Source organism: Heteronotia binoei, chromosome 16 (assembly GCF_032191835.1).
Source record: "Heteronotia binoei isolate CCM8104 ecotype False Entrance Well chromosome 16, APGP_CSIRO_Hbin_v1, whole genome shotgun sequence".
NCBI classification, from domain to species: domain Eukaryota; kingdom Metazoa; phylum Chordata; class Lepidosauria; order Squamata; family Gekkonidae; genus Heteronotia; species Heteronotia binoei.
Window position 1 is genome coordinate 36,600,428 of NC_083238.1, and position 24,568 is coordinate 36,624,995.

At 43.0% G+C, this 24,568-nt stretch overlaps 1 protein-coding gene across 2 annotated transcripts in view; it reads left to right on the forward strand.

Moving 5' to 3' along the window:
- PLEKHA3 (pleckstrin homology domain containing A3) overlaps window positions 1-18,985 on the forward strand; it is a 32,887-nt gene extending 13,902 nt beyond the window's left edge. For both annotated transcript variants that reach the window (XM_060256968.1, XM_060256969.1), the window contains exons 4-9: window positions 1,425-1,580; window positions 4,231-4,367; window positions 9,112-9,276; window positions 10,684-10,727; window positions 11,253-11,368; window positions 16,466-18,985. In XM_060256968.1, coding sequence (XP_060112951.1) covers window positions 1,425-1,580; window positions 4,231-4,367; window positions 9,112-9,276; window positions 10,684-10,727; window positions 11,253-11,368; window positions 16,466-16,590 — 743 coding nt within the window. In that variant the 3' untranslated portion in view covers window positions 16,591-18,985. The remainder of the gene's footprint in view (window positions 1-1,424; window positions 1,581-4,230; window positions 4,368-9,111; window positions 9,277-10,683; window positions 10,728-11,252; window positions 11,369-16,465) is intronic.
- Window positions 18,986-24,568: the final 5,583 nt, after the last annotated feature.

Genomic DNA, 24,568 nt, shown 5'->3' on the forward strand with positions numbered 1-24,568 from the left:
GTGCCAGCAGGGGTCGAACCTGGGGCTTTCTGCATGTCATGCAGATGCTCTGCCACTGAACCCCAGCCCCCTTCTCAAGGACTGAAAGTGAATTTGTAAGCTTGGGAACTGTTTTCAATATCTGCTCCTCCTTAGCTTACGCAAAGTCTTTGGTGGCTTCAGAACATAATGTGGATCAGGCAGCCGTGTATGTTTATAGAGGAGGTGGACCTGACCGCCTTGGAGCAAGCTATCTACGGAAGCATTTTGCTGCTCCAATTTCTCCTACCTCTTCTTTCTTTTAAAGCACCTGCAGCTTCAGTGATTCGTTTTTGCAGTTCAGTTCGCATTTTGCAGTTCAATTTTGCAGTGACTCAGTTCTGATCTACATATCTGGCAGAATGAGGTAGTAGAAGCCTGAGCTGGTAGAGTGGACTGGATCGCTTCAGTCTGCAAATGGGGAATACCAGTTTTGAATGCTTCCTCCTTAAAAAACAACACCACCAAAAACCTCCCTGCAGAGGAGAAAAGTTCCTGCCTTAGCTACTCCCTGATGCACTAGATTTCTACTTGCAGGGTTGGTTTTTGGTACTCCTATATTTACAGTGCAAAGCAGTACCTCACCCCAACTCATTATGCTGTATGTATAGCTCAGGCTCAAATCACAGGAGAAAAGAGACTGAAAAATGGAACAAGCAGTTTGTTGATATTTCTGTGGTCACAGTCCTGTTGAGGTACTGAAATGGAGAATACAGACTCTGTGAGTGAGTGTTTCTTTTTAAGTTGAAGGAATCATTTATTACAAGGATCCTGAATGTGGTACTCACAAATACCTTTTCTGTTGCCTGCCAAGTGTTTCTGGACAGTGGATGGGGCTTTTGCCTAGCAAGACTTTTGACTGGCTGTTGGGGATTGGATTGGCTGTGGCAACAAGTGCCATCACACCAGAAAGATCTTCACTGTGTGACTAACAGTAAGCTGTGGGAGCCCTAATGTGGCTGGCACTGTCTCCCGTGGCAGCTATTTTGTGGCTACGCCCATCTTGCTGTGCCTTGCAGGCTCAAAATGTTTGAGAACTCCTGATTTATTATATTGAATGCGTGCAACAGCTTCCCACTTTGTAAAAGAACCAGTCTTCATGGTGAACGTGCAAATGTAGGGCTCATCTGAGAGTAACTTCTGACCATCCACTGACAAGTCCTGCTTACCCTGGGTGAACAGGCAAATGAGGATTAGCAAATCTTGTTATTTGTTTGGAGCCATTTGTTTATCAAAGAGGTGTTTTGCAGGGAAAAGATCAGGGTAAAAGTACTAAAATAAATGAACAGTGTACCTAGAAAACAGCTTGGAGCGGAAAAGTTACTTTTGTAAAATATTATCTCTGTTATTCCAAGCAGTCTTCACTGTTATTAGGTGCTAATGTTTATTTCTGTCTTTGTTGCAAGTTCATCCAACAGACAGCACAAGAATGGAGTTAATTATCCCTGGGGAACAGCATTTCTACATGAAAGCCGTCAATGCAGCTGAACGACAAAGGTGGCTGGTGGCACTGGGAAGCTCAAAAGCCTGTTTGGCAGACTCCAGAACAAAGAAAGAAAAAGGTACTCACTCAGATCTTAACAAAGTACAGGATAACAGGGCTTTGAAAACCTTTTTCGTTTATAAAAAAAAAATAGTATTTAAGCTGGCAATTGGCTGAAAGTTTTGATGCATGTCACTTCTAGATTTTTATTTTCTGAGAGGTGGTTTTAAAGAGTAAATCCTCAATCATCTTATGGCCTGTTACATAGGAGAGCCAGTTTGGTGTAGTGGTTAAGTGCACAAACTCTTATCTGGGAGAACCGGGTTTGATTCCCCACTCCTCCACTTCCAGCTGCTGGAATGGCCTTGGGTCAGCCATAGCTCTCACAGGAGTTGTCCTTGAAAGGGCAGCTGCTGTGAGAGCCCTCAGCCCCACCCACCTCACAGGGTGTCTGTTGTGGGGGGAGAAGATATAAGAGATTGTAAGCCTCTCTGAGTCTGTTTCAGAAAGAAGGGTGGGGTATAAATCTGTAGTCTTCTTCTACATGTGCTTGTATCCATTCTTTCTTTTCATCAAGGTTTATCGTTGCAACCATGACTGCATTCTCTTAGAATTAAGACCCACGGTGTTCGCTGGGACCTGGTTCAAATTAAGAATATACTGGGTTGCATCCTTACATGTGTATACATGAATGTAAGATCACAACCTAAAGGCTGAAGAAGCAAGCAGTGATTGCATGAAAGCTCCTACCTTGTCATAAATTTTGTTTGTCTTTAAGTTGCTGTTGGACTCTTGCTCTTTTCTACAGCCCAGGCATGGCCAAGCTGGTCCTTTCACACGTGGCTCTTGGAGCCCCCACTGCTCTGTTGTCCTGCAGCTTGGAGAATGCATTTAAAGATAAAGTTGTTTCCTTTCCACCTCTCTCCTCCCTTTCCTCAAACATCTGAAATTCATATTTTGTGGCTCTCAAACATCTGATGTTCATGTCTTGCGGCGCTCAAACATCTGCCATTTATTCTATGTGGCTCTTGCTTTAAGCAAGTTTGGCCACCCCTCCTACAGCCTAAAGACTGTTGGCCTCTAACATTCTGTTTGGTTTACATTTGCTGGCTGGGAAGTGTCTCTTGAAAGCCAGGTGTTCCCTTACTTGAAACCTCTCTACATTCAGAGAATAAAACCAGCAGCATGACTGCATGTCTTTAAAATTGGCCCTAGTTGGCCACATGGACTCAGAGGAACCCAGCATGGGCTAAAGCTTCCAGTAAAGTGAATTCAATAAAAATATGTAATTAGCTGATTGCCCTACATTAGCAGCCTTTATGAAGAAGACAACGACATTGGATTTATATCCCGCCCTCCACTCCTAATCTCAGAGCGGCTCACAATCTCCTTTATCTTCCTCCCCCACAGCAGAAACCCTGTTAAGTGGGTGGGGCTGAGTGGGCTCTCCCAGAAGCTGCCCTTTCAAGGACAACCTCTGCCAGAGCTATGGCTGACCCAAAGCCATTCCAGCAGGTGCAAGTGGAGGAGTGGGGAATCAAACCCGGTTCTCCCAGATAAGAGTCCACACACTTAACTATTACACCCTACTGGCTCTCATGTTTTCTGTCAAAAGAGTGGGATGAATCCTATGCAGTCAAATGTGATAGCACTTGCAGGTTCCGATCTTTCCTCCTCCCATCCCGCGGCAACTTCCTAAGACCTCCAGAAAGCTGATGTTGGGGGTTGCAGGTTGTGCAGACAAAAAAGCACGTAACTTTGGGAAGGCTACAGTGAGGAGGGGAAACTGGGCAAAAATATTCTGCCTTCTGCCAGTGGTGTGTCTTGGTTGCCACAAGAGTGAGGGCAGGTTCCAGGTGGCACCCTCTCTTTAATGCAGCACCCTGGGCTGCGTGGCTTTTTGTGTATATGTGCATCCCACTGTCTTCAGCATAAGCTTTCAGAATGGTTTGGGCTGCTGGGAGAAGAGAGAGATGGAGAAAACCCACATCTGTGAATATGTTGAGATCCAGTTTGATATAGTAGTTATGTGCTCAGATTCTTATCTTGGAGAACCGGGTTTGATTCCCCACTCCTCCACTTGCACCTACTGGAATGGCCTTGGGTCAGCCATAGCTCTCACAGGAGTTGTCCTTGAAAGGGCAGCTGCTGTAAGAGCTCTCTCAGCCCCACCTACCTCACAGGATGTCTGTTGTGGGAGGAGGGGAAGGTAAAAGAGATTGTGACCGCTGTGAGATTCTGAGATTCAGAGTATACGGTGGGATATAAATCCAGTATCATCATCTACGTTCTGCTCATACATCAAAAGAAAAACAGTTTACTATTTTCTGCTTGTTGATACTTGTTGATGCATTCCTAGGTGCAGACAGGAGATTGTACTGATTGCTGAAGAGTTTGTGATCAACTTTAGGTGTCATAGGGTGCTACATAGTCAACATATATCGTTTCAGAATATCTCTGCCCATTAATGAAAAACACATTTACCCTTTGTGTCAAGCTATTTAGGAGGCTACAGTGATCTATGTAGCCTACATTGTATGTGTTGGTATTTAGCAAACTGGAGGAAGTGATGGGAATTGACAGCTATCATGATCCCTGATGCTTATTAGCATGCAAAAAGGCTAAGGATTTGTCACTTCTTTCCTTCAAAATAGCTGAATTTTAAGATGTGAAGGTGGAATTTGTAAGCCCTGGTCACATTGAGTTTCTCTTTTCCTCTGGTCTTGCAGAAATTAATGAAACCAATGAATCTCTGAAAACCAAAATGTCTGAACTTCGGCTCTACTGTGACCTCTTAATGCAGCAAGTGCATACAATACAAGAATACGTTCACCATGATGAGAGTCACTCATCGCCAAGCATTGAGGTATCAGATATTTTTTTGGAGGGAGCTTTTTATTCACTTTAAGCAAGGTTTGTTCAATTAAATCAACCATCTTCTGTATGTAAAAAAGGCAAAGGTAGTCCCCTGTGCAAGCACTGAGTTGTTACTGACCCATGGGGTAATGTCACATCATGATGTTTTCATAGCAGACTTTTTGTTATGGGTTGATTTGCCATTACCTTCTCCATCACCTACACTTTACCCCCAGCAAGCTGGATACACATTTTACCCACCTCAGAGGGATGGAAGGCTGAGTCAGCCTTGAGCCAGCTACTTGAACCCAGCTTCCTCCAGGATCAAACTTAGGTTGTGAGCAGAGCTTGGACTGCAGTACTGCAGCTTACCACCACTGGGCTCCTCTCTCTCGGCTTGGCTTCGCGAACGAAGATTTAAGAAGGGTGCAATAGTCCACGTTTGCTGCAGGCTCGCTGGTGGCTGACAAGACCAATGTGGGACAGGCAGGTCCGGCCACAGTGGCTGCAGGGAAAAGTCTGATTTAGGGTTGGTCCTGTAGCAGTGCGATTCTTCCTCAATCTCCTTTTGTCCTCAAGACCAGCTATGCGTGCGTTCTCAAAGGAAGAGACAGCCTGGTGGATGGTGTGCCTCCATGCTTTGCGATCTGAGGCTAGGTCAGACCACTGGTGATGGTTGATGTGACAGGTGCTAAGGGATTTCTTCAAGGAGTCCTTGTACCTCTTCTTTGGTGCCCCTCTATTTCGATGGCCGGTGGAGAGTTCGCCATACAGGGTAATCTTGGGAAGGCGGTGGTTTTCCATCCTAGAAATATGCCCTGCCCAGCGCAGCTGCGTCTTCAACAGCAGTGCCTCGATGCTGGTAACCTCCGCCCTCTTGAGGACTTCAGTGTTGGTCACAAAGTCACTCCAGTGGATGTTGAGGATGGTGCGAAGGCAGCGCTGATGAAAGCGCTCAAGGAGTCGCAGGTGATGATGGTATAAAACCCACGATTCGGAGCCGTAGATGAGGGTTGTCATCACAACCGCTTTGTAAACATTGATCTTTGTGCCTTTTTTCAGATGCTTGTTGCTCCACACTCTTTTGTGCAGTCGGCCAAAGGCACGGTTTGCCTTTGCCAGCCTGTTGTCAATCTCCTTGTCGATCTTGGCATCTGAGGAGATGATGCACCCCAGGTAGCTGAACTGCTGGACTGTCTTCAGAACTGATTCACCCACAGTGATGCAGGGAGGGTGATAATCTTCCTGGGGTGCAGGCTGGTGGAGAACTTCTGTCTTCTTCAGACTAACTTCTAGGCTGAATAGCTTGGCAGCCTCTGCAAAGCAGGACGTCATATGCTGCAGAGCTGATACCGAGTGGGAGACGAGTGCAGCATCATCAGCAAACAGTAGCTCTCGGATGAGTTTTTCCATTGTCTTGGAGTGTGCCTTTAGTCGCCTCAGGTTGAACAGGCTGCCATCGGTGCGATAGCGGATGTATACACCATCGTCATCATCTAGATCTACTGCGGCTCTTTGAAGCATCATGCTAAAGAAGATCGTAAAGAGAGTTGGCGCGAGAACGCAGCCTTGCTTTACACCTGTGCCTATTGGGAAGGGCTCCGAGAGGTCGTTGCAGTGTCTGACTTGGCCTCGCTGGTCTTCGTGTAGCTGGATGATCATGCTGAGGAACCTTGGGGGACATCCTAAACGTTCCAAGATTTGCCACAGGCCTTTCCTGCTAACGGTATCGAAAGCTTTGGTAAGGTCGACAAAAGTCACATACAGAGCCTTGTTCTGTTCCCTGCATTTCTCTTGGAGCTGCCTGAGAACAAATACCATGTCGGTGGTGCTCCTGTTAGCTCTGAAGCCGCACTGGCTCTCTGGGAGGAGTTCTTCTGCAATGGTGGGCACCAGTCTGTTCAGGAGTATTCTGGCAAGGATTTTGCCTGCGATGGAGAGCAGGGTTATCCCCCGGTAGTTGGAGCAGTCTGACTTTTCCCCTTTGTTCTTGTATAGGGTGATGATGATTGCATCGCGAAAGTCCTGTGGTAATTTGCCTTGTTCCCAGCAGGTGACAAGTACTTTGTGAAGTGAGCTATGTAGTACTGTGCCCCCATGCTTCCAGATCTCTGGTGGAATTCCATCAACTCCCGCTGCCTTGCCACTTTTCAGTTGCTTGATGGCTTTAACAGTCTCTTCTAGGGTGGGGATCTCATCCAACTCTGTTTTCACCGGTTGAAGTGGGGTGAGGTGGATTGCTGAATCTTGAACTACGCGGTTGGCACTGAAGAGAACCTGAAAATACTCCAACCACCGGTTCAGTATGGATGCCTTGTCTGTGAGGAGCACTTGGCCGTCTGCACTATTCAAGGGACTCTGAGCCTGATATGATGGACCATATACTGCCTTCAGGGCTTCGTAGAACCCTCTTAAATCACCAGTGTCTGCACACAGCTGGGTTCTCTCTGCAAGCTTGGTCCACCACTCGTTCTGAATGTCTCGAAGCTTGCGCTGGAGGTTGCTACATGCAGCGCGAAAGGTTGCTTTTTTCCCAGGACTGGGCTCCTAAAACATGAATAAAACAACTGACTTGGCCTAAGACTACAATTAAATATTTAAATACTATTTATTTTAAACCTAAAGTTTGTTAGCTAACCCCCTCTCCCTAGTTGAATGTTTCCTAAAGTTTGTTAGCTAACCCCCTCTCCCTAGTTGAATGTTTCATGTGTTTGATTAACATTATTTTAATGTCTCAATGTAGTGTGCCCTGATAATGTGTCTGGTTACTGAGACAATAGTAATTTCCAGTATAATTAAAGAGAAATTATAATTAAATAGATAAAACTTCCTATTATTGTACAATATTTTCTAATTGCATATATACTATAATCATGTAATTATGATTTCATATTATATAATTATAATTTTATAATATTAAACAATTGTGACTATAATTATGTTGCATAATTTTACAGAATTAAATAATTATAAGAATATAATTTTAAAAACTCCCTAGAATTAAATAAAAAAGAAAAACAAGGGGCCCTGGTGCCAGTGACTTACTAGCTGGGGTAGAATTCTAGCAGGAGCTCCTTTGCATATTAGGCCATACACCCCTGATGTAGCCAATCCTCCAAGAGCTTACAAAAAAGCCTTATAAGCTCTTGGAGGATTGGCTACATCAGGGATGTGTGGCCTAATATGCAAAGGAGCTCCCGCTTGAATTCAACCCCTGCTTACTAGAGATGCATAGACTGACTCAGGCATCTTCCCCTTTCAAATAGGTGGTCAGTGCTGCTGATTTGGTGGGTAGATGGGAATACAAGGCACACCAGTCCTTATATGAAGCAGTAGGCACTTAGCAAGCATCATTGATTGAGATCTGTCAGGAGGAAGGGATGACATCACATGTGATTATGTGCACATGTGCTTGTGTAGAATATTGTCTCCTCGCATTCCTCATATGAGAAATTTGTTCCTTCTTGCACTTGCTCCTTGCTCATCTATACAACAGATGGTTGGTGGACCCACTGCCAACATAATCCCCAATTTTGTTATGGGTCTCCTCCTTAGCAGCCATTTTATTTTGACTTCCACTATCTATTATTGGAAATGAAAGGAAATAAAATTGAATAAAAGTGTGATTAACTAGAGAAAGACCAGTGTACTCTTGGAAATTTCAGTCTTAATTTGGTATCCTACCCACTGGGCAAAACTGCCTTTCCTTTTCCACATTTTAGTTATGTGCCATGATTCTAAACCCCAAGCATAAGCAGCTCTGTATCGACAAGTGCTCAGTTGTTTGTGGGATGCAAAACTATATTTATTTAAGAAATAAATATATTTATCACCCAAAGGATGATTAACACATGGAACTGGATAAGCATATGGAGCAGAGGTCCATCAGTGGCTATTAGCCACAGCCTATTGTTGGAAATCTCTGTCTGGGGCAATAATGCTCTGTATTCTTGGTGCTTGGGGGTGGGCACAGTCGGAGGGCTTCTAGCCCCACTGCTGGACCTCCTGATGGCACTTGATTTTTTTGGTCACTGTGTGACACAGAGTGTTGGACTGGATGCGCCATTGGCCTGATCCAGCATGGCTTCTCATGTTCTTAAATTTCTATACCGCCTCATTTAGAGTTCTCTTCAGGGTGGCTTACAATGAAGATAATAAGCTATCAGTATAAAACAACAAGCCATTAAAATAGAAAATGGAAATAGAAAGCCCTAATTAAAAACCTAGTTAAAAAGATACGTTCTAGTCTGGTGCCCAAAAGTAAAGTAGGTACCAAGCTGTGTTCTCTCTAAGCTGAGTTAGTGTGAGCTAGCTCACATTTTTTTAACCTCTGGCTAAATTTTTGTTAAAGACATTTTTGTCTTAGCTCAGAAAAAATGGCCCTAGAGCAAACTAATTTATGCAGCAGCTCACAACTTTAATGCCAGCAGATCATGAGGTAGAATTTTTTATTACAAGACTCCATCACTTATAACTAGAATGCCTTTGGTGAGTGGTGACATGACTTCTGTCCCACTCCCTATCCAAATGCTTGGCATTCATCAAATTAGGCCAACACTACCAGCTTTGCAAAAGGAGCTTCACAAAAAATGCAGTTATTGAAGTAGGGTATGTCTGTCAATTGAGTTGGGAAGCCTGCTATGTGTGCCAACAGAAGTGTTGGCTTTTATTTTTCTGCAGCCCAGGGTTGGCCAAACTTGGTTTTTATTTTTCTTTGTTGGTTTCTAATGTGGACTTTTTATGTGCATTCGCAGAATATGAATGAAGCTTCCTCCTTGCTCAGCGCCACCTGCGACACATTTATCACGACACTGGAAGAATGTGTGAAAATAGCTAATGCCAAGTTTAAGCCGGAAATGTTTCAGTTGCCACACCCGGATCCCCTAGTCTCTCCTGTGTCTCCGTCACCCGTACAAATGGTTGGCTGTTTTTAATATTTTTTTTCTGAGGGCTGGAGGGGAGGGGATTGAGAGGGAATGGGCGGAACAATCTGGCCAGAGCAGAGTTCTAAGTGGGGTTGCCATCTCTGGGTTAGGAAATTCTTGGAGATTTGGGAGTTGGAGCCTGAGCAGGGTGGGGTTTGGGGATGGGTGAGACTTTAGTGGGGTATAATTAGGCCTATTTTGGGCAGAAGCTCATAGGAGCGGAGCTCCCGAACCTTTCTTACCCATCTCCCCCAAAAAACCCCTTGCTTCTAATCTCCATTGTTCAACCCCCCTGTGAGAATTTCACTGAACTCTGAGATCTGACAGACTTTCTAATATTTTTTCTGACAAAAAATGGGAAAATAACCAAAATATATCAGACAGATGGAAATCTTTACCGTGTCACTGTGGCCACATAGGAGAAAGTAATTGAAAAAGTATGATGGGAATAAGGTTTTATTATGACAGTTATAATTCAAGAAGCATTTAAGGAAAATGATATGATTTAGTACACCTTCTGGTGATGTTGGGGGGTGTGGCTTATGAAAATAAGTTGTGCTAATGAGCTCCGGCACCTCTTTTTCTACAAAATAACCCCTGGGTGTAATGCCATAGAATCCACCTTCCAAAGCAGCCATTTTATCTAGGGCAACTGATCTTTGTATGCCCCTGTATAAGTCGATGGTGTGGTCTCATTTGGAATACTGTGTGCAATTCTGGTCACCGCACCTCAAAAAGGATATTATAGCATTGGAAAAAGTGCAGAAAAGGGCAACTAGAATGATTAAAGGTTTGGAACACTTTCCCTATGAATAAAGGTTAAAACGCTTGGGGCTCTTTAGCTTGGAGAAATGTCGACTGCGGGGTGACATGATAGAGGTTTACAAGATTATGCATGGGCTGGAGAAGGTAGAGAAAGAAGTACTTTTCTCCCTTTCTCACAATACAAGAACTCGTAGGCATTTAATGAAATTGCTGAGCAGTCAGGTTAGAACGGATAAAAGGAGGTACTTCTTCACCCAAAGGGTGATTAACATGGAATTCACTGCCACAGGAGGTGGTGGCGGCTACAAGCATAGCCAGCTTCAAGAGGGGGTTAGATAAAAATATGGAGCAGAGGTCCATCAGTGGCTATTAGCCACAGAGTGTGTGTGTGTGTGTGTGTGTGTGTGTGTGTGTGTGTGTGTATGTATATATATATATATATATATGTATGTATGTATGTATGTATGTATATAAATTTTTTGGCCACTGTGTGACACAGAGTGTTGGACTAGATGGGCCATTGGCCTGATCCAACATGGCTTCTCTTATGTTCTTATATAACAGGAATCTTTCCTTAAAGTATACAAAGAAATAACTAACAAAAGGAAATATTTTGATTTATTTATTTTTTTCTAGATGAAACGTTCTGTTAGCAACCCAGGAACTTGTAATTCAGAAAGGTAGGTTTAAAACCAACAGTGGTTGTTTTTAATGGCTTTTTAATTTTGAGGATCTGTGAAATTTTTCTTGTGTTGTTTTTACTTGTAACCCCCCTGAAGCAGAACTCTAGAGAAGTAGCATTTAAATCCCATAAATAAATAAATAAATCTGTTATTAAACAATTAAAATTTGGAAATCCTAACCTGATATCACCTTAGTCTAGCTATCCTAAATACCTATCGGATTGCTCTCTATGGTACCTTATTTGTATGGTCCAATAGAAATTGTGCTCATTTCTCAGACCATTTGTGATATAATTAAATGCTCCTTTTTGTAAGCTCTTGGAGGATTGGCTACATCAGGGGGTGTGGGGGTGTGGCCTAATACGCAAAGGAGCTCCTGCTAGAATTCTATCCCTGGATGTAATAGAAGAGTGGGGAATGATGTAAACAACTTTGGGTCCCGACTGTGGGAAGGAAGGCAAGTTCTAGATGAAGTAAATAATAATTATAATTATAAAATGTGCCATGCTATTGAATTTTTAGGGGCAGTCACTCGGTAAAAGAATCAAACGCTTCATCCCACCGATTATCACAGCGGTGCAGAAGAACGTTGTCAGATACAGAGCCTTCTACAGATCCTCAACTTGAAGATACAGACAGTAAGTTTTGGAGCAAGTATGTTTTCCTGCTAAGAGTGTTTATGTTTTAATTCTATCCCTCCCCCTTGTTGAGATTTCTGTTACAACAACAACCAGTTCTAAGACGAGTAGTGCAGCATCCTGCATTGCCCAGAGAGTAGGGTGTGGCATTAACACACCCATTTTGTTTAACACACTGCCTTTTTTTATTTAAAACTTTCTAAAGCTACCATTCTACCCAATTTACAGTCCCCAAGGCAGCAAGCAATCAAAAGCATTAAAACCAGGGCTTTTTTTGTAGCAGGAACTCCTTTGCATATTAGGCCACACACCCCTGATGTGGCCAGTTCTCCTGCAGCTTACAGCAGGCCCTGTACTAACAGCCCTGTAAGCTCTTGGAGGATTGGCTACATCAGGAGGGTGTGGCCTAATATGCAAAAGAGTTCCTGCTACAAAAAAGCCCTGAAAATCAACTAAAATATATATACATACGTATGAAACAATTATAAACCATTATACAAAATACATGAATGTGTAGATGCATGAACAGGAAAGAGTCAGTGAGGAAATGTTAAAACAAGCTTGAAATACATATATACATACATATGAAACAGTTACACACACACCCACACACCATAAACATGCATGAACAGGAAGGAAAGTTAGTAAGAGTCAGGGAGAGAAAACGAAAGAGGTCTTCATTCACAGGCAGAAGATAACGCTAGAAGGGAACAGATGAATCACACTGGGGTGGGAATTCCAGAGTTTGATGCCAGGATCAAGAAGACCCTTTCTTCAGTCTTCACCCATCTAGCCTCAGATGGTGTGAGCACCCAAAACAGAAGATAATAATTTTTTGGGCAGGTTCACATGGGAGTAGGCAGCCCTTAAGATATGCTGGTCACGGACCATGCAGGCCTTTGCGCCTGAAAGCAAAGAGGGAGCCAATGAGGGTGGAACAAAAATGGAATGATAATGTCCCAACAACCGACCCAAGTCAGAATTCTGTACCAATTGTAGCTTCTCAGACACTCTTTGGGGCAGCCCCGCATTGTAGTAGTCTGATCTAAGTGTTCAGAGGCATGCACCACATTGGCAAGGTCTTCTTCATCTAGAGCAGGCCACAGCTGGCTCACCAATTGAAGCTGGTAAAATGTCTTACTGGCCATGATTGCTTCCTGCTTTTCCAACAGGCCTCCTGAATCTAGCACACCCCCAAGCAATGATCTTGCTCCTTGCAGGGGAATGCAACCCCATCAAAACCAGGAACCCATCCCATTTCCTGGCTCATACCCTTCCCCTCACCAGCAGCGCTTCCATTTTGTTGCAGGGCCATAGTCAGGAGGGGGCACTGGGGGAAACGCCCCCTAGAAGGGTAAGATTGGGTGGGGGTGCTGCAACTTCCATGGGGAGTATTGCCTCCACTGCCTCCTGCTGGCTGTGGCCCTGTTTTGTTGGGATTAAGGTTCAGCCTGTTTTGTTGGGATTAAGGTTCAGCCCTCAACCATCCCCAAACTGTCACCAGGCACTGGTTTGTGATTTCCGTAGCCTCTGTGGGATTTGTTGTAAGTGTGAGATAGAGTTAAGTACCATACATATATTGGTAATTGTCCAGACAAAATCTCTAGATGACTTCTCCAGGTGACTTCATGTCGATGTTTTGCAGCTTTATAGACTCTGGACTGATGGTGTAGGCAGAGGGGCCCAGTTACAGACACCTGCAAGCTGGAGTATGTCCACTAATATCATATTCTTCATATTATAAGCAGGAGAGAAACAGAGATGCTTTGCCTCACATGCAGGGATTTCAAAGTGCTTGTATGCTTGTAGGGACAGGGGTTTTCTGCAGTTAACACAGAAATGGCAATTCAGGGCTCCTACAGCAACATTCATTGCAGGGAAATACATCATTCCCAGCTGATGGCATTGTGCAATATAGCCTGTTTTACCTGATTTCTTTTGATATAACGTTTCTACATTCAGCAAGGTCATCTTTCTTTTAGGCAAATAGGATAAATAAGTGCCGATGCACTTAGGAAAGAAGGTTTGGAAGTTATTCGTGCTTACTAGGCAGGCTTGCCTTACACTCTGAAAACCACTAAAATCTTACCTGTGTCATTACACCCTAATTTGTCATCGCATTGTTACTCCATAACCTGAATTGGTCAGAAGCCAACTGGGGAGGTTTTAGTGCATGGAGAGCATATGGTTTCCTGGTTCAAGAGCAGGTTCAGGCAAAGATGAATTATTCAAATCGTTGTTCTTGCAATCTTTATCCTCTTGTGTCACTGAAGTCAGAGGTGAGAGAGAGTAAAGGCTGTGGAGAGTTGTGTTCTGCAAACAGAAGGGACAGTCCAGCCAAAGAACAACACTGTTAAAATAAAATAAATAAATAAATACATGTTAAGTCCTGCTGATTTCTGAGAGTTAAAACACATGCTTAAATCTTTCCCACTGAAACCCTGTTGCTGAATTTTGCCCATTGTCTTCTTTTATTCTAACACACTCTGTTCTGTTTTGGCTTCTTACTGTATGCTGAACAGTATGCCCCCATAGCTTCCCCCTTATGTGTTATTTAGGTCAATTTTTTTAATATGCAATTCAGAGACAATTTAAGCCAGAGTTAAAGATCTGGGCAAGAGTGGACATTGGTTTATGATAATCTTTTTCTAGAGATGAATTTAAAGTTACCAGATTAAAAAATTGGATTCCCAATCCTGTTTGTCTGCTAATGTTACTAGTGGGCAACTGGGGGGGGGGTAGGGGAGGACCTGCCGCAAGCAGATACAAAGGAGCCTTTAATATCTCCTCTGCCCATAAATGTTCATCCTTCAAATGCCTCTCTCCTAAGCTGTTCCTAACTCAGTTATTTTTCTAATTACTTTTCTTAGGCTAGAAGTACGCCTGACTCCAGGGGGGCACTCTGTGAGTGGGGGGTTAAGCACTTGTCTTCCCAGCCACCAGTTCCTATCAGTAAATTTTCTGACAAAATAGGTTGGTTCAAAAAATCTTGGGTGGGGAAATCTGTATATCAAATGTATTTTATACACGGGAAAATTACAAAACAAAGTTTGAGTCCAGTGGCACCTTTAAGACCAACAAAGTTTTATTCAAGGTGTGACAGAACCGGCCCAATTCTGCCTTCAGACCCGGTCCCGTCAACTCCCTTTTGAGTTGCCAACTCCTGAAGGGAGCTTATCTTCACACCACTACGGCACGCTGCCACCACCTGCTCAATTTAGGGGTTCTTGACTGAGAGGAACAGGAATCCCAATCCCATTCCTGCCAGTTCTGAGGCCTGGCCTCAAGGTCCTCTGCCAACCCAGCACCTGGTTAACGCAGAGACCAAAGTCCTTCTTTGGGAGATCCCTGGAGGATTGACACCCTTGCCAACTGTATGACTTCCCCCTTCCCTGAACTCCCCTCTTGCAGTAGTGTGGTCTAAGGAGGTTGGGGAAACTATGTGGTACAGAGGGACTACCTTTTAAAAAGATAAAACATTTATTTAAAATTTACAACTATATACAGGCATTTTTTAAAAAAGGTGAACAGAAGACATAAAGTAGGGAAAAACGCTCCTTCTTTCCCTAATATATACTTGCCCTGGCCATACGATCCAGAACAGATAGACTCACTAACCCAACTGACTGAACTCAAAGCCCAACTCAAACTGAAGGCTTCCCACCAAAAATCACTAACATAAAATCCAGTTCCTGCCCATGAATTGGTTTTCCCTCCTGCAGCCTTCTGGGAGATCAGCCTGAAAGACTTCCTGTCTCTCTAGGAGGCCTCCTCAGAATTGCTGCTTCCAGACTGGAGGGGAGGGGCGAGGAGGAAGAGACTAGGCCGAAGCCTGAATCCAGTTTGATGGCCTCTTCCTGCCAATTCCCAGATAACCGTAGCCTAAAATGGCGTTTCTCCACACAAGGTATGAGCTTTAATGTGCAAGCAGACTTCCTCAGATACAAAGAAATGGAAGTTACAGTCCATACATATAGGTAGAAGGTGAGCAGCAAGTTAGCATGTAACATAAAGAAGATGTTTAACAGAGGCAAGGACCACAGTAAGCTTGTTATTCCTGTTGGTCCTTGCCTTTGTTATACTATGTTTATTATACTTAGGTTAATTTGTTGCTCATCTATATGTATGTGTTGCTACCTCTATGTATGGACTGGCAAGTTCCATTTTGCTGTAACTGAAGAAATGTGCGTGCAGACAAAAGCTTATACCTTGAATAAAACTTGGTTGGTCTTAAAGGTGCCACTGGACTCAAACTTTGTTCTGCTGCTTCAGACCAACACAACTACTCACGTGGACTTATCTTTAAGGGAGGGGATTATATGTATATTTATTAGGATACATGCCCAGGGCTCTTTTTGTAGCAGGAATTCCTTTGCATATTAGGCCACACACCCAGGATGTAGCTAGTCCTCCAAGAGCTTACAGGGCTGTTCTTACAGGGCCTACTGTAACCTCTTGGAAGATTGGCTACATTAGGGGTGTGTGGCCTAATATGCAAAGGAGTTCCTGCTACAACCCCCCCCCCCCCGCTTATGCCCCAACCCAAAACAGCTTGCACCTTCATTCTTCTCTCCTTTATGTCATCCTCACAACAGCCACACGCTGAGGTAGGTCCAGTCAAGAGAAAGTGACTGACTTGAGGTAATGTAGCGAGCTTCCATGGCAGAGTGAAGGTTTATTTATTTAATCAGATTTATGTCCCACCCTCCCCTGATGGGCTCAGGGCGGCTAGCAACAAATAAAAGCAACATAAAATATTTAAAAACAAAATATACAATAAAATCATTTCCATACATTTTTATAGTCATTAAAAGTCCAAAATGCACATTGATGTTCTGGATATTCTGATGTTTCTGGTTTCAGTTATGCTAGTTCAGTGAGATTGTTGGTGTTCGAACCTGGATTTCTCCAAAAATTTGTCGGAAGCACAGTGAACACGTGGCAGCAGTGTGACGGCTGTTTCTTAGAAACGACAGTCCTGTGAATTTGCATGCAAAACATGAGATGACACTGTATGTTGTGTTGTCAAGTTAAAAGCAATCTAATGAAGCTTTTTCCAAAGACACCACTTAAATACTTCACTTGCTTTTTTGTTAGGACAGACCTACAGTCCCAGAGGTACTCTCAACGGGGATTTGGTGCCTTCAGCCATTCCTGAAGCAACTTTCGCAGTGTCTAAGAAACAATCCAGGCTTGAAGAGACCCTCCCACCGACTTCCTGAGGAAAGAAAAGGACCAGCTTTCTCTAAGTAACGCTATGCAAAAGCTCCTGTTAATTCTACTATTGTAGGAAGGAGTTAGTTCCCCATCTGAAGGATTTCTCTGCACTTTATAGAATAATGTAAAAACAAAACAAAAACTAATTTTGAGGTGTATTTTATCTTTGTATAGTTTATTTGCAAGAGTATTTTCCTAAAAAAAAAAAAAAGAACTTCAGTTTGTGTGTTTTTGAAACAAATTTATGGTTTAACTAAAAAGTCAGTATCCCTGTTCAGTGTAGCTTTTTCTTAATGTGCGGTAAATGCTCAAACAGCAAGTCTGGCAATGTGAAATTTGGTACAATTTGGGGATGAGGGAAAGTTGTATCATAGATCCAGCTGGTCACTTGATTCTGTAGTAGCTGGGCAGGTTCAGCATCTCTTAGAGGGCACGTTTTTCTCCTGTTGGACTCTGTGGCAAAGCTACTATTTGGTTTTTGTGGTTTAAGAGTGCAGCGTTCATTTCACTGGCACGCTTGCTTACATTAAAGCGGAGACTGCATTCCTAAATTAAAGCACGTTGGTTAGCATATTTCTTTGCTTTCCTTAAAAAAAAAAGCAAACTTATATAAAGGGGTATAGTGCACCCGAAGTCCTACTGAAACCAATGGGACTTGAGCATACTCTTTAGCCAAACTTAAGCACCTTAAAATCCCATTGGTTTCCCTGAGAAGGATTTAAACACACACATAACTGTACCATTGAAGTCAGTGAAGCTATACTGTGTTTTGTTTTAGCCGGATTCTGCTTAAATTCCATCAGAAATAGTCTGGTGGCACCTTGAAGAGGACCATGTTCATTCTTGCATGAACGTTCGCAGTCCAGAGACCTCTTTGCAGGGCTTTTTTTTTTAGAAGGAGCTTATTTGAATATTAGGCTAAAGCCCCATGATGTAGCCAGCATGGCCAATGGCTGGGGCTGAAGGGAGATGTAGGCAAAAAACTGGGGCTGATGGGAGTTGTAGGCAAAAAACATCTGGAGACCTACCATTGGCCACCCCTGCTGTAAAAGCTTACAGTAGGCCCTGTAAGAAGAGCCCTGTAAGCTCTTGGAAGATTGGCTACATCAGTGGGGTGTGGTTTAATATGCAAAGGAGTTCCTGCTACAAAAAAGCCCTGCCTCTTTGTCAGACGGATCCCACAAACTGGCCCACGAAAAGGTTATGCCAGAATAAAAATGTGTTGGTCTTCAAGATGCCCCCAGACTTTCTATTTATTTTTGCTTGTTTATTTTGCTGCAACAAACTGACACGGCTTCTCCTCTGGGCTTGAATTCTGGGGTTTGGGATTCTTTCCCCCTACCGGAACTTAGAGCATCTCTGGCTTGTACTTAAAATTTGGTCCTTATTTTTTAGCCAGTCAAAATAATGCAAGATGTGCAGTATTTTTCTAAACATATCTGTATACAAGGTGGTATAACTATACATGGACAAAAGATATTTTGACATATTTGTTATATTTCTTTTTGCATCCCCCCCCCCCAAAAAAAGCCTACCTAACGACATTACTGAACAAAGGAAAGATGTAAAAATTGTGCTTAATTGTTGTTGAGGTGTGTTGCATCACTAAATATCATTGTAGCATTTTTATTTTGTTTTAAAATCATTGGGTACAATCTAGCCACAGTTATTCAATTGCAAGTCCTCTTGATTTCATTGGAAGAATAAAGCCCGTGTTTCTGCTTAACACCTGTTCATTTAATTAAAAGGGTATAAAATATGCTTAACTCTGGCTGGATTGTTCCCTTTCTCTACACTAAAAATGAAAAAAAAATGTCATTGACGTGGCTTATTACCAAAGTGTTATTTTACTGCTGGTTTCTAAAATACGATCTTACAGCTGCTGTTGTAATATATCCATATTTGCAGCGATACCTTTATTTATGACCTATTTATACCAAAGGGGGGAGGGAAGGGTGGTTTCATCATTGTGAGTTCAATATAACTTCAGAATGACATATATGCGCTGCTGTGTTTTCATCTCTTGTTTAACTGTAGCATCAATGACAAATTCACTCTTGAGTGAGATGAGAATTGTGCTTTCAACTAGAGGACGAAGCGTGTTGCTTAGCCACCGCCTAGTTCATATGTTATAGGTCCAGTTCGTCAGAAACCTCTCTTGTGCAAGCCATTTTGCAAAAGCAAAAGTGAATAAGCCGCAGAGGTTTGCAAAGAAGTTACTGATGAATTGCACCAAAAATGATGTTAGTGGTTTTGCATTGTAAATTCTTTGGTTTTGTATTCACTTTGGGATAAATTTGGTATATAACGTCTTGGCCATGGAGCACTTTTTTAAAAAATTAAAGATGTTTTTTTAGAAGTTACCTAAGTGTTCAATAAAATATCATTTTTACACTCAGACCTATTAGCTCTTTGTCTTCTATTCAGCTCTTTTTGGAACTGATGAAATACATCACCTGGCTATCTTTGGTCAATACAAACTGGAACCTCTAAAACGGCACACCCCCACTCCTTGATAACTAAGCAATCAGAATGTCCTTTGACTTGCACAAAGTCAGGTAAGCCAATGCCTGAACTCAGATTTCTCTTGAAACCCTTCAGATGTTCTTACAGGACCCTTCCCATGTTCTCAGCAGGTGAATATGGGAATCTGTTACTCGAAGAAGGCCTCAGTTCCCCATTAGAACAAGATTTTTGGATTTATATCCCGCCCTATACTCTGAATCTCAGTCTCAGAGCGGTCACAATCTCCTCTACCTTCCCCCCCGCAACAAACACCCTGTGAGGTAGGTGGGGCTGAGAGTGCTTTTACAGCAGCTGCCCTTTCAAGGACAGCTTCTATGAAAGCTATGGCTGACCCAAGGCCATCTCAGCAGGTGCAAGTGGAGGAGTGGGGAATCAAACCCAGTTCTCCCAGATAAGAGTCTGCGCACTTAACCTTACAAAGTAGGCTCTCTCTTACAAAGTAGGAGTCAAGTGGCACCTTTAAGACCAACAAAGTTATTTATCTACCTTTTAAGACCAACAAAATTATTGATCTACCCATGCTACCCAGATCAAAGGTTTGCTCAGTTTGTTAATTTTACTATTCTGTCATTGGATCTTAAATTTGTACTGTTTTGCATTCTAAACCTCTGCCTACCAGCTGTATCTACCTCTGCTCACTGTACCTGATTCCTCGTCTGATGAAGTGTGCTTAGAGCACATGAAAGCTTACCTTCTGAATAAAACTTTGTTGGTCTTAAAGGTGCAACTTGACTCCTAGTTTGTTCTACTGATTCAGACCAACACGGCTGCCCACTTGGACCAGTTCCCCATTGGTTGGTTCCTAGAAGTTGTGGCCTTTAGATGTTGTGAATGTTGGAGTAATCAAGAGAAATCCTTGTCACACTTGCACAGCTGAAGTGTCTTATGATTAATGAGTAATAAAACTGTTATTCATCATAATTTTATCTATTTCTGCCTTTCTTCCAAAACTTCAGGGTGGTAACCATGGAGACTGCCTATAGTCTCACTGCAATTTTGTGAAGGAAGTATAATCAACATATTGTCTTGCCCAAGGCCCATCTCCTGAGTCTTACAAGGTAGTTATATCAAGGCCCTGGGAAGGGGAAGGAGAGCTGCAGAGATATATGAGGAGGATACATAGTAAGGGTCAACATGGAGTAATAACCATCAGCATGGAACAGATCTTCTCTCACACATACAAATCTATTTTGTAGCTTATTTACTATCAGAATATTTGAGTTTTGAAATCCCTTTTGGTGTCTTTCTCCTGTTCATCACCATAATTGAATAGTAGCCTTTGTTCTGATATCTGCCCTGTTTTTTGTGTTGGATTGAAAAGGTCCAGAATGCTTATCCCGTTTGTCTTCTAAAATGGGTTAAAGTGATCTGCAATGAAGACCGCCCCTTTTTTTGGCTTCAACATGTCTATATCACATCACCTGTATAACATAAGCATTGATACGTTATGTAAATAATATAGGTGTGCCTGGGTTCTTCACTTTTTATCTTCAGCAGGCAGTTGAGAACAGTTTTATTTAGGACTACATTTGACTAATTTAGGTTTTCTGCATTGGCAGGCCTAGCCAGGGCTTTTTTTTTTTTAAAGCAAGAGTTCCTTTGCATATTAGGCCACACACTCCTGAAGTAGCCAAACCCCCAAGAGCTTGCAGGGGCCATTTAAGCTCTTGGAGGATTGGCTACATCAGGGGTGTGTGGCCTACTATGCAAAGGAGTTCCTACTAAAAAAAAAAAAAAAGCCCTAGGCTTAAGTGAGATTTTCAACACATTTTTAATGACTATTGTTTTATGTACATTGTAAGATGCCTTGAGTTGGGCAAGGTAGAAAGGCAGCTACTAAATGTTTTAAATAAATAATAAAATGATACCCCCCCAAAAATCTCTTCCATGGTATTAAAATCCCATGCTCACATTCTATTGCCCATTCTGGATGCTTGCCCTCTTCACTGGATAGTGATAATCTTTTTTCTGTTTCAGAATTCACCACAGGTCTTTTCTTCAGTCTTTTGGATGCCATTTTTACCTGCCCTTGTTTTTCATCCTGATGCCCTCCTTACCTACTTTTCTGTAAACTGCTCAATAAACCTGTTTGACTGGTATACTGGTTTCCTCATTTGCTGATTTATGTATGAAATAAGGTGTTCTGGAGTTTACTACAAGCCCTTTGAAAGAGCGTTTCTGGGATATTTTTGGTAACTTGGATTTTTTAAAAAGATTAATAACATACAAGATGTTGGGGTCCTGCTGAGGTTTTGCTGGCCTTTCAGTCTAGTTTATTTAGAATATTATTTATGAAGTCCTCAAGAGGGCGGAGGTTACAAGCATCGAAGCTCTGCTGTTGAAGACGCAGCTGCGCTGGGCAGGGCATATTTCTAGGATGGAAAACCACCGCCTTCCCAAGATTGCCCTGTATGGCAAACTCTCCACCGGCCACCGAAATAGAGGGGCACCAAAGAAGAGGTACAAGGACTCCTTGAAGAAATCCCTTGGCACCTGTCGCATCAACCATCACCAGTGGTCTGACCTAGCCTCAGATCGCAAAGCATGGAGGCACACCATCCACCAGGCTGTCTCTTCCTTTGAGAACGCACGCATAGCTGGTCTTGAGGACAAAAGGAGATTGAGGAAGAATCGCACTGCTACAGCACCAACCCCAAATCAGACTTTTCCCTGCAGCCACTGTGGCCGGATCTGCCTGTCCCGCATTGGTCTTGTCAGCCACCAGCGAGCCTGCAGCAGACGTGGACTACTGCACCCTTCTTAAATCTTCGTTCGCGAAGTCAAGCCGAGAGAGAGATTTATAAACCACCTTTCAACTGGAAAAAAAAATCCCCCAGGCATATTTTAAAATGATGAAAATAATAGTGCTGCATACCTCTGCCATCCTGTTTCTTTATTAACATCCCTCTAGAAGAGATGATTGGAGATGGAAGTTCTGGTCCTTGCCTTTGGGCGTTACTTCCTTGCTTAAGATGCCATAATCCCCAGTCATAGGCATGTTCCTTCTCTCTGGTCTCATAATGTGTGGGGCCAATGCAGAAAACAAAGGTTAGTTTATTACATTTTAACAGATCTGTGTCAGGCCCCATTATTGTTTTGCATGAGACTTCCTTATGGAACGATCAAGGTGCGAAGGGTGAAACAGCATTAGGTATTACAGTATCTGAGACAGCATAAAATGGATGGCCCTTCACATTTGCACTTTCCCAAACTCTGAGGGGGATGGCAACGACCTTCTTAAATATTGCTGCATGCTCTATTATGAAGGGATTGTATCCACCGCTCCCTCACCCCGCCTTTATTCCTAAAACCCCAATATTTTTTGTGTGTGTGCGTGTGTGAATTTCCTGAATTGTACAGGGGGTTGGACTAGATGACCCTGGAGGTCCCTTCCAACTCTATGATTCTAAGATTATTTCTCCAACCCAAACTCTTGCTGTGGTTTGATCCAGTCTCCCCTTCAGGCAGTTTTGGTTGAAGACTCTAATGAGCCACTCTTCTATTTTTCACATGTAGTCACTAACTGCACACGTGGTAGTTATTTATGGATTATCATGACTAATTGCTAGATGGGAAACTTGAGCATGTAGTTGGCAACATTAAGACATGTTAGGTGAGTGGGAAACTCAGCGAATTTGGGGATTCAGTCAGGAGAATGGTTTTTTTTAAGTTAGGGGCTGTTTGTGCAATTATTGGTGTGTGTGTATATTATATATATATATATATATATATATATATATATATATATATATATATATATATATATATATATATATATATATATGAAGAAGCTGTTATCAAATGGCGGCCAGTTGAGCGAGGAGTTTGAAGAAATGAGTGTTTTGAAGATGAGAGTGTTTGAAGATAGGAGTGTTTTGCAACAGCAGGAGATGGCAAAAATGAAGCTCCAATCCTTTACCGTCAAAGGCTTTCCTCCAGAAGCCAGTCCATCTTCCTGCATGGTCTGCCTTTTGCTTGAAATTCAACTTCAATAACCAGCACCCTGGCACTTTAAAGGATAGAATGTCAGCCCTGCTGGACATTCATGTAAAGTGGTGTGTGCCCCACATTTAGTACTTCTAAAGAGTTACCTCTGACCTCCTGTCCTTAGTACAATTGGTCCACTGAAGCCCTCTCTTGATAAATGAATGAGGAGGAATCAAAGATAACTAAGGCAACAGGCCTGTTTATTATATTCTCTCACCCTGCCCTAAACTACTACAAAGTCCATTTAGGGCTACTTCCCTGAAGTCTAACGTCACTCAGTCTTAACACTGCTTTATAGCTGGTTCATTCATGTCCCCTCTCCCATTCCAATGATTCTTCATTTATGGGGAGGGGAGGTCATGATCCCAGGCCTAGTGAGGCCTACAGGCTCCAGGGAAGCATGTAGTAAAGTAGCTACAGGGCCTACATTTCCTAGGATCTCTTCTGTCCCTCTGATCGGGTGGGTGGCAGTTTTGGTGGGAAAACTAGTCCTGGGAGGTGGGAGGAAACAATAAAGGCCAGCTAGAGAGGAAAGTGTGTTCTCTTTGAAAAAGCTGGCCTGGGGAAGGCTACAGCTGCGGAGAGATCTTTCACCCAAAGGGTGTGGTGAGTCTTTGGCATTAGAGGGAGGGACTGTCTAGTTCAGGGGTAGCCAGATTTGCTTAATGTAAGAGCTGCATAGAATAAACGCCAGATGTTTGAGAGCTGCAAAGAAGGAAGGAAAATAGATGGGGGAGAGAGGTGGAAAGGAAGCAACTTTAACTTCAAATGCATTCTCCAAGCAGCTAGCTGGTTTGGATTGGAGAAGAGAGAAATGCCTTCTCCAAGCCAGCTGATGGGGTGGTGAGGGCTTCATGAGCCACACAATATGTGTGAAAGAGTCACATGTGGCTCCTGAGCCACAGTTTGGCCACCCCTGGCCTAGTTAGTTGTGTCAGGGCTGTTATTTCTTTGCATCCACCTTTACTGATTTCATATTCACTGTTGCACTAAACGTTTTTCACAAACCACTAGTTGGTTTTGAGCATGTATAATAAACTTGTCATTGTTATATTGCCTGGGTCCTCACATCTGTTCGGTCACAGATAAAAAGATTTTAAGGAGAAAACAGAGGTCGGGGTTAGGGTTGCCAATCCCTAGTTGGGGGCAGAGGATTCCCCAGTTTGGAGGCCCCTCACTTCTGGGTCATCAGAAAGCAGGGGGAGGGGAGAGAAATGTCTGCTGAGAACTTATTATTCCCTATGGGGACTTATTCCCATAGGAAATAATGGAGTTTTGGTCTGTGGGTATCTGGGGCTTGGGGGGGGCTGTTTTTTGAGGTAGATGCACCACATTTTCAGTATAGCATCCAGTGCCTCTTCCCAAAATGCCCCCCAAGTTTCAAAAAGATTGGACCAAGGGGTCCTATTCTATGAGCCCTTTTCCTCATTATTTCCTATAGAAGGAAGGCATTTAAAAGGTGTGCAGTCC